The sequence below is a fragment of the Gavialis gangeticus genome, unplaced genomic scaffold (genome assembly GCF_001723915.1).
Source record: "Gavialis gangeticus isolate Ggan-Ray unplaced genomic scaffold, GavGan_comp1, whole genome shotgun sequence".
Taxonomy (NCBI): Eukaryota; Metazoa; Chordata; order Crocodylia; family Gavialidae; genus Gavialis; species Gavialis gangeticus.
This window is the reverse complement of record NW_017729024.1, coordinates 157,161,842-157,171,794: the sequence shown is the minus strand read 5'-3', so window position 1 is coordinate 157,171,794 and position 9,953 is coordinate 157,161,842. Positions and strand designations below refer to the sequence as shown.

At 41.2% G+C, this 9,953-nt stretch overlaps 1 protein-coding gene across 1 annotated transcript in view; it reads left to right on the top strand.

The window, feature by feature from the left end:
- The window catches only part of EGFLAM (EGF like, fibronectin type III and laminin G domains), a 107,115-nt gene that overhangs the window by 45,312 nt on the left and 51,850 nt on the right, over positions 1–9,953 (top strand). Inside the window, exons 8-9 of the mRNA XM_019518271.1 lie at positions 8,972–9,087; positions 9,347–9,689. Coding sequence (XP_019373816.1) covers positions 8,972–9,087; positions 9,347–9,689 — 459 coding nt within the window. The remainder of the gene's footprint in view (positions 1–8,971; positions 9,088–9,346; positions 9,690–9,953) is intronic.

Genomic DNA, 9,953 nt, shown 5'->3' with positions numbered 1-9,953 from the left:
CTGCCTTACACAGACACCTCTCCGCATTAGCTAGCATATCACATGCTGGTTAGGGTCCATGCTGTGGGAGACAGCACAAAGGCAGACAGGACAGTGTCGGCTTAGGGCTCTTTGGAGCTAATCAACAGGTATCTGGTAATATCCCTCTTTCTTCCTTAGAAAAAGTTGTTTAAGAAGAGCTTGAACTAATGAGATCCTTTTGTTTTGCTGATGGGGTGATAAATGTTCCCTGTGTAACTCCCTGCTGTGTAAATCCCTGCTGGCTGCCCCCTTGACCAGCAGGGGAACCCCTCCCTAATCAGAGTGTCTTGCTGAGTCTGGCCATGCCCCCTCAGCTCAGCACTGTAGAAGGGTAGGGAGGGCTGCTCTAGCACTCCCCAGCTTCTAGCCTGTGCCACTGCAGACATGTGCCTGCATTTCTTCAATCTACAGGGGATGTCTGCATAGTTACAAGCTGATTCAACCTAGGTAGGTTAGACTAACCTGCAAAGATTGAATCAATTTAGGCTCCAGCTTTTTGCATGTCTTTCCCTAGCCCATACTACCTGATTGGCCAAAAGGTGCACTGGGGCCCTATTTAAGGCTACCTGTGGCACCTGACTGGTCAGTACTGAAGCCTTTGACTATTGGCCCAAGCCTCTCGTGCTTCTTGGTGTTTGGGTCTTGCCTTCTGGTCCCTGACTTCAGCTCTTGACCTTTGCTTGCTTTCTGTTCTGGTCCTGGGTCTTAACCATTGAGATGGATTTCCTATGTCCTGCTTCTGTTCTGAGACTATCAAATTAAATGTTTGCCTAAATGAGTGTGTAGTAATGATTGCATCTGTCTCATAGCTAGCTATTTTTCCTTCTCCTCTGTGGGCTGTCATTCTAGAAGACATTTGAGTGAGCTCTTGATGCAAATTATTGTGTAATACTGTACTTTCTGAATAATATTCTAGTGTACGGAATTCAAATAATGAAACTGACAGTCCGTTGTTCAGGAAAGAAGAGCAGAAACAATGTTATTAAGTTAGAAAGAGTGACTTTACCTACAAGATGGAGGTGATGAAAGAGTTAGCTGTTGGCCCTGCTCAGCACAAAGCTAGTTATAGAGTGTGTGTCTGTGTGTGTGTATATGCACTCAGCTTTGTTACAGAGGTCTAAAAAGGGCATCCAGCAAGCTCGATCTGAATTCAGACTAGTGATCTGCAGGTAATATAATACCAGTCTCCCTCTAACACCACATCTAGCTATAGTTACCCTCTCTGACCCAATCAGCTGAAATGAAATACTATCCTCTACAGAGTTCTACAAATATTACAAGGAAGGCTATTTAATTCCCAGGAAATTGGCATGTCTGATACTGCAGTATCTTTATCTTTAACTCTTGTGTCCTAGGAAGAAGTATTAATTGCAGAAGCAATTTGTCATATTTTCTTGTACTAGTAAACAGGGAAGTTTATGCAGCAATATTCTATTTCATACCCTCCCTCAACTTTCTGGCATCCACCTCAAAATATCTCAAGAATTCCTGAAATATCTTGAGTTGTAAAAGGTCGGTGTATCTGGGTGCATCTACATGTGTCCACAGCTTATTGCTCCACAGTTTATTGCTCCTGGGAAGCTCCCAGGCACATGTCTACATGTGCGTCTGGACCACAGCACATTGAGCTGGGTTGCAGCAGCCCCAGCTGGCAGGGGACTCTGGGGGGTCAGCTTGCCAGTCTGGGGCTGCTCCAACTGACCTCAACATGCTGCAGAGGGGTTGGTTGGGGCAGGAGGGCACTTCAATATGGGCCTAGCTGGTAGGCAGCCCTAGCACTGAAGTATCCTCGTACCCCTGCTACACGTATACTGCTGTGCACAAAAATTCTCCCCAGCTAAGTAGGACTTGTATTTACTGAGACATTTATTGCACAGTTAATTAGTCAACTGCGCAGTAATCATCTCATGTAGACACTCCCACTGTCACATAATATCCTTTCCCATTGCACCTAACATAATTAATGGAGATTGCTGGGCCCTTTCACTTAAGTTTGTATTTCCTGGATTTGGAATATTTGTTTCTGAAAAAAAGTACAGTGGTCTTGTGATGCTTTTTACACTTAAAGTGCAAACAGAAAGGCAACATTAACTCCAGTTTAATATGTTGTTTGGTCTGGGAATCTAAAATTGAAAAAAACCCTAATTATCCTGAGTTGTGATTTCCATGCAAGCCATGGCACAAATCCTGAATTATTGCTCAAAGTCTCAAAATGTTTGACACAGAAAATCTTTAACTAGATGGTGTTTGGTGGTAGTAAAGGACAAGCCTCTCACCCTTCAGCCCAGTAGCTTAGCAGTTACGGCATTTGCCTAGGAAGTGAGAGATCTGGGGTTTAGGTTCACTTCATCCAGACAAAATTTGAGTCTGCTGTCTGGGCAAATGCCCTGACCCCTGTGCAAAACATTGGGAGGGCTCTTCTCCTCCACTCTCCTCCCCTCCCTTTGATAAGCATGCACACAGAGTAACCCTATTTCACTGCAGGTAGAAATAGAATCCCAAAGTGTGCAGAAGTGCCAAAAATTGCACTTATGTGGGTACGTGAATGGCACTTAGGCATGTAATGGGGAAATGGGATTCAGCCTTTGATGTCAGACTCTGAGTTATTCCACATAGGCACCCTAGCAATGCTGACCTAATATTCAGTGAAATCAGTGGAAATCCTCTCATTGACTTTAATAAGCATTGGATCTGGTGCTTATATCACTGAGAAATGTCAGTGATCCAGGTACATTAGTTATGAATGTGATTTAATTAGAGTATCCTCAATTACATGTTTCATGACAGTTCAGGAAACTGTTATATTTGCCGGCTAAGAAGAATTCTGCCCTGAAGCACTCCTGACCACATCACTTGATGTGATAGGCCTCCCCAAATCTTTGCATATAGCACATCTGTCTCTGATTGCCCGTAAAGAATGATTTAAAACAAACAAAAATGGTTGCTGTTACAGTGATCCATGTGGAAAGAGGAGAAAAAGGGAGAAGCTACTTGTGGATTCTCCCATAGACTTTTCTTGATTATATTTTTGTTCTGAAAGGACATTATCAAATATTACTTTAGTTAATTTTGTTTCATGTTTTCTTAATCAGATGTTAAGAGACTCCGTGCATTGGACTGCATTGAACAATTATTCAGTGTATTTATTTTTCTTGCATATGAAATGTACCTTTTAGAAATGTCTCTGGGTAGATAGGTAAATTTTCTTAAAACCCAGAGACTTCAAATTTAATAAAAACAAAAATAATACACTCTCCCAAAGAATAAAATAAACAAAATAGCCTCACCTACAGCTCTCAGGCACCCTGCACCTCTCTGCTAAGGCTTGGGAAAACAGATGGGATTTGCACTATGCCCTGAAGGTCAACAGCCCTTCACTTGATCAGACAGCAAAGGAAGTTAATTCTAGTCAGAGTTTTTCACTGAAAATACCTTGTCTTCTGCCTCCCAGGGACAAGTATTTCCAACTGGGTGCATCTGGGTGCATAATTTTTTCAGTTACCAACCATCTTGGGTTGTCTCCTCACACATTTAGGTTTCCAAAATCAGCGGCTTGTTTTTTTTTCCCTAAAAAAACCTCCTAAATGTTTAAAACTGGAATTTGTAAGCCTGAGTTTATCAGTTGAGCTCAGACATGGGCAGTGAGGTAATCTTTCCAGTATTAGGACCCAAAATGCTACTGGTGCATCTTCAAAGAAGTAAATAGATTATACTTCCTACTCGTAACGAACCAAAGATCTCAAAACAGTTTTCAAAGACAGATTAGTATTATTACTCCCATTTTACAGATAGGAAAAGAATAGCCAGAGATATGCTAGCTGATTTAGCTAAGCCACACAGCGAGTGAGACATCACCTGGAATAGGACTGGCATCTCCTGATTGTTAGACAAAGCTGCTTCTATGTGTTTTGTAGATAAAACTGTGTTCCTCTGAATGAAGGTGATATTCTTGAAACATCTACATTTAATAGAATTGTTCTGCAGCATCTTGCAGTCTACTTGCAATGTACTTCTTCTTTCAATCAATACCCCAGTGGCTGCCTATCTGATAATAACAACAGTTTGTACTGATTTCTATTTATTTTGAACAGGTTTCTTTAGCACAACTTAATCCCTGATTATTTGGAGAGAGGATGTCTTATGTTAATGACTCCCTGCAGGCTTTCCAATTAATTATGGGACAGGATTACAGGGCTGGTAAATTGGCTTCATCACTTTGCACACTGAAGCACTAATGTGATATAGCATGCTTATAATCTTTCTAGTCATTGTTTTGGTATTTGCAAAACACCACTTCGTCTAATTATTGTTGATTTGCCACCTAGTATACAGTGAGTTATCCACTAGAGCTATGCAGTGTTCCTATGACATAGGAACTTCATTTGTTCTTTTAAAAATACGCACTTAGCTTCCCTGTTTTCTACTTATTTTATTTATGTTGCATCATGTTGTATGTAGGAATCATGTCACATCATATGACCCAAGAGGGAATATGATGCAACCTAATATGAAATGAAAACACTGAGTCTCATCCTGACGTGAATATTCACCCATACCAATCTAGACAAAGCAAGATGAGGATATACCTCCTAGGTTTTGCTCTTGTCCTTACAAGTGAATAAATTCTTGCAAGTCAGCAAGGAGGGTCACACTGCATTTGTGCTGCCTGCAACTACTTAGTTGTTCACTGAACTTTTCATGTCCATATGAACAAACGCTCTTCAACTTTTCCTTATGATTTTAGCTTGAAAATTGAGTTCCAGCTTCTTTAACTAGGTTTGGCTCTGATCCTGGAGCACACTCAGGCTCCTGTTAATCACTGGGAGATTTGCCAGATAATTTGGTCCTGTATAGGAGGGTCAGATAGGTGAAGGAAGGAATTTCAGAAAGCCTAAGAAGTTTGTGAATATGGGGACACCTTCTGAAGATGTTTCTGTCCCAGAAATGCCAAATTTACACATCGTCCCATTTAATAAAATGACAGCCACTATACTAGCCCAAAATCCTCTGAAGAAAGGCCTCAGTTATATGAAACACATCTTTTATCTGTCCACATGCTTGAATGTTGTGCCAGCAAAATTCAAAATGACAAAGAGGTATTGTCTAGTTTAAAATAGCAGGTGAAAATCCTCTGTTCAGTGCTTTGTGTCAGCATTCAATTAATGGAAAAAAAGGCAAATTCTACTCTCAGAGCTGTCCATCTCCCTTAATTTAGTGGGCTAATTATGTTTTCATTTGGAGTGTGCCATTCAGTAGTAACTCCATTGAAGTTGGGGGAGTTCATTAGTGTCAAGCTGACCTGGACTCAAAATCATATATGGCTTACATATATGGGGACAGATTTGGGCTTTTAACATTTTGTCATAGCTATGGTATCAGGAAGAAGATTGCTTTCCCTGCTCTAGCTTTTTTAGCAGTCAGGTGCAACCACCCATACTCAACTGAAAATCCAGTTAAAATCAGAGGAAAATCTGCTTGATAAAAGGATTGGACATGGTGGATCTGGCCTTTAACAAATATGACTTCTGGTGTTTTACCTCAGAATTAGAAAATTCATGTTCCATATTTTACGTCAGAGATCTGATTATGCTTTACTTGTCACATCACCAGTCTTGTATAGTCCTATAGATCCATGTTTTATTCCTTTCCACTTCTTGGTCCCCAGCTTCCTGGCCTGTGTTCCAATCAACAAATCAGAGCTATTAACTGAAAGAATTAGGTTGGCTTTGACAGAGAAAGCACATAAACACCTTTCTTAGAGAGTATATCAGCCCCTGGTGATATTAAAGAGTTGACATAAAGGCTAAGGTATTCTTGTGGGCTGAGCTTTCCTCCATCCACTGTGAGCTGGTGAGAATATTGGCTCAATTTCATTCAAACCACTCTTCAATAATCTGCAGGTTTAAATGATAATGTCACTGTTGTGGCTATTCTTATTTTCCTTATTTTTTTGCACACTGTGAGAGTCTGTTCTGGAAACGCATACATTTCATGAAATACAATTTGCCATAACTGTTGACGTGTGGAAGAGGGCCATTCATCTTTTAATCTTTTCCTGAGATGAAAGCAGCATAACTACCTAATTGTACTACTTGTCTCCTCCACATGAAAGTGGGATTGGGACCAATCTCTACTGTCTCTCTCTTTAACTGCAGTCATCATTACCTATGCATATACAGGCACTGAAAGCAATGTGAATCCAAGGCCACTCCAATCCTTTCAGTAGTTTACATGGAGAGCTCGTAGAGGGCCAGTTAGCCTTGAAGCTTTACCAAAATATTTAGAGTTTAGGTTATATTTTAAACTCTAGAACTCCACGGTTAATCTGTAATTTATGTCAGATACTTCCAGTTAACATGAGGCTCATATGCCATCTTATGTTATGTTCGATATGTATGGATAGCACAGGATTAAAAAAAAGTCTTGCAGCTTTTTTATAATGGAATGGCAGATTGTTTTGGCTGAAAGAACAGATGCCTCATTATCTTTGTCAAAATGCTTCCTAATTGTGCTGTGTGCTAATATAATGGATCCCATCCACAGGTAAAACTGGCAGCACGTAGTGTAGTGTGAATCTGTTTAGCAAAAGAGCAACAAGTGCATATACCTGGAGCACACATGTTGGCTTTCATAACTGTCTGCAGCAAAAATGCCTGGGTTGCAGTTGTGGCAGTGGAAGAAAAAGCAAAAGACAGACAGTGCACCTCCACTTGTGCAGTTATTGTCTGCACACCTTAGCACTTATACATGCACTTCTGTTCCTGGCTGTAGGTCACTGAGATTTTTCCCCTATTGCAGTAAGAGATGTCAGCCAGTCAGATAAGCACAAATAGCCTGATAATCCTGAGTCCTTATGCTTACACTGTGCCTTCAGCAAGTCCAGTCAGCCTTGCCATCTTTTATTAGTTCCATCACTTTTCTCAGTGGTGGTAGTGAAGGACTCAGTGCTGTAAAATGGTAGGGTTTTCTTTTAAGTGGTTGACTGCCCTGGTCCTGTCCTGTCCTTCAGGAGGTGTTCTTTGGCTAGAGAGGCTTTGCACCCATTCACTTCGTAACAGGAATTACATCTTGACGTACAGAGATGGCACATGCAGCTCTGAAAAGCTGAAATCAGCAGGCAGATGTGTTCAGCCCACACAGCTGGCAAAGCAAGTCATGGTAAGACTAGTTTCAATGATCACTTAGCACCATACCTGGCATGGCAGGTGTGTGCAGAAGACTACATATAAAATGCCATGGAACCAGTTACTTGTGCAAAGTTATTATGTTATGGAAAGCACAAAACCAAATACTTTGGTTTATTGTTTTTCACATATTTTAAACCAGTGTTGTTCAAATGCTGTGGTCAGGGGACTGCCTTTAACACCAGCATACAGCATGGGCCACCTGGAGACTTGCAGGCCCTTACTTGCTGTGTGCCAGCTGGAGCAGTGGCCACTTGTCTTGTAGGCCTCATGTTAAGTACTCATGAACCACATATGACCTGTCAGCTATCAGTTAGATGCCCCTAATTTAAACCGTTGCTGAAAATGCGGGGATATTTAGAGGTGTTCTTAAGGGCTTTGTTCCACGCAAGTGAACCTATTCCATCCTGCTCAAGTCTTTAAAAAGCATTATTCCCTTTGCTTTTGTAGCAGGCCATCATTTTATCCTTAGGACTAAGGGCCATGTTGCACATTCTTTTTAGGACTTTTATTAACTGCACTTAAAACCAGGGCATCCATGAGTTCAAACAGTAAAACATATGCTAGGTGCTATCAAGGAGTAGCTCCAGATCATATTAAGTAATACATGTTCAGCTATTGTCGGACCATTTTTTGAAGGTGATGCAAACACAGGTCATTGATTGTCACAAGAATCTTGAACCAGCTCAAGACTGGGATCAACAATCAGCTGATTGTTGGTCTGTGGCCCCTGCCATCACTGCACCAGTCTTGAACCAGCCCCCATATCTTTCTTTGCCAGCATCAGAGATGTGATACCCCACAGATCCAGCAGCAGGAACACTACCCTCATCCAGACTCAGCTCCATGTGCTTCTTTCCACTTGCCACCAGCAGCAAAGACCTGGTGCCAGGGTGCTCCTTAGCTAGGTAGTGCTGGGCACACAGTGGAGAGGGTTTAAGTTCCCAGCATGGTGACAGCATGTTCTCATGGCCAGATGTGCGAGCTGTGGTGCCCAGCACTGGGGTCAGTATTAGGGCAGAGGGTACAGCCAGCCTTTTCCAGCTGTCCTGAGTGAGCAGTGATCATAGTAAGCATTACCATGTGACTGCTCAGAACATGTTCTAAACCTTTAATATGCCAGTACTTCCTGCGTCTCAGATAAAAAACACATGCTAAGCGTTCCATGCAACAAAGCCCTAAGTCACAGGAGGTAATGGGAAGGAGGAAAAGGACCCTTCTACCTTTTGCGTTAATGGTTTTTCAGGGTGGAACAGAAGCATGCATAGGTGCCAAAGTTCACTTAGTGTACCTGAAAGATGGCATGGGATCTAGCATGCAATGCCATTTCTGTTCATTATTGTTGGCTAAAATAACCTGTAAGAGCCTCACTGTTTGTTTAGCACCACCCTAAATATATTAAAACTTAAATTCTTCCATGTAAAGTGTTGCTACAAGAATGTTTTTAAGCCCCCAGTACGCTGAGTAATAGACCATGTAGTAACAATTAGGAAGCATTTGGTCTGTGAAACAATATTAATGTAGGGTCCACCTTGAAAGAGATAATCATAGTACAGCATCATATTGTTTCTTACTTTTGTTTTTTTTTACGTAGTAACTCTATGGTAAATGTTCCACACTGAGGCTGAAGTATTGAGTAATGATTTAAAATGAATGCCAGCACCACCTGTATTCTTAGTTCAAGCTTAAGCTGCTGTGGAAGTTGTAGCTGTGAGCTGAAAGGAAAAAATATATGTGAACTGAATTGGCCACCTATGTCTCTACAGGTTCAGGGGAGTTAGGAAGTGGCAGCTACGGGCATCGATATAGCACAGATACTGTAAGCAGTGATGATGATGGATTTGAAATTGATGATTCAGACTACGACATTTACATTGAAGAGGTAAAGTCAAAGGTTCCACTTTGGCTCTTTTGTTGATTGTTTTAGAAGAATTTTGTATTTGCTTCTGTTGGAAAACTTGCATATAATCATATGTACACAGATACGGTAGAAGTACTTTGTTTCTGCTGTTCTCTTCATTTAGGATTAACTTGTTTCCTCAGACAGACTTCCTAAGAGATGTAGTTTTTATTTCTATGTAATATGATTATTTTTTAGCTTTTATATGTATTGAACTTAATTCTCTTTCATCTTACTTTAGCTCAGACCACTTCCTGGTATCAAAGGAGGCAACAGGAAGTTTTTGGTTGAAACCAAGGTCTCTCCAGGATCTAATTCAAGGCTCCTTCCCAGGCTAATTACAACCACCTCACGTCCTATTACTTCAGTGGCAACAACTACACGTCCCACTCCCACAACAACAACTAGCGCTACTACCATAAAGGCAACAAGAAGGACTGGCCCAGCTTCAGCAGTACAGCACTTTGATCTTTCCTGTGATGAAACCGTCTGCTCTGCTGACAGCTTCTGTGTCGATGATTATGATCTGGGTGCTACTCGATGTCATTGTAACCTGGGAAAAGGAGGAGAGACATGCACAGAAGGTAGGATTACAATATATAATAAGCATTGATGGGTCTGCGGAATTGTTTCTCTAACTGGCTCCCAGCTCGAGTTTCGCTTTGGGAGACTGGTCAAGATTTACGAGTTTGGCAGCTCATGTTGCTTGCATGTTGATAATGATGTGCAGCCTCTGCCATGATGTTGCAACTAATGTAAACTGATGAACTGCTTGGAGTTAGATTTCTCTTTTGTTCTTGGGTTATCTGAAGTTTCATAGCAAACCAACAAAAATACTTTAATTTAAA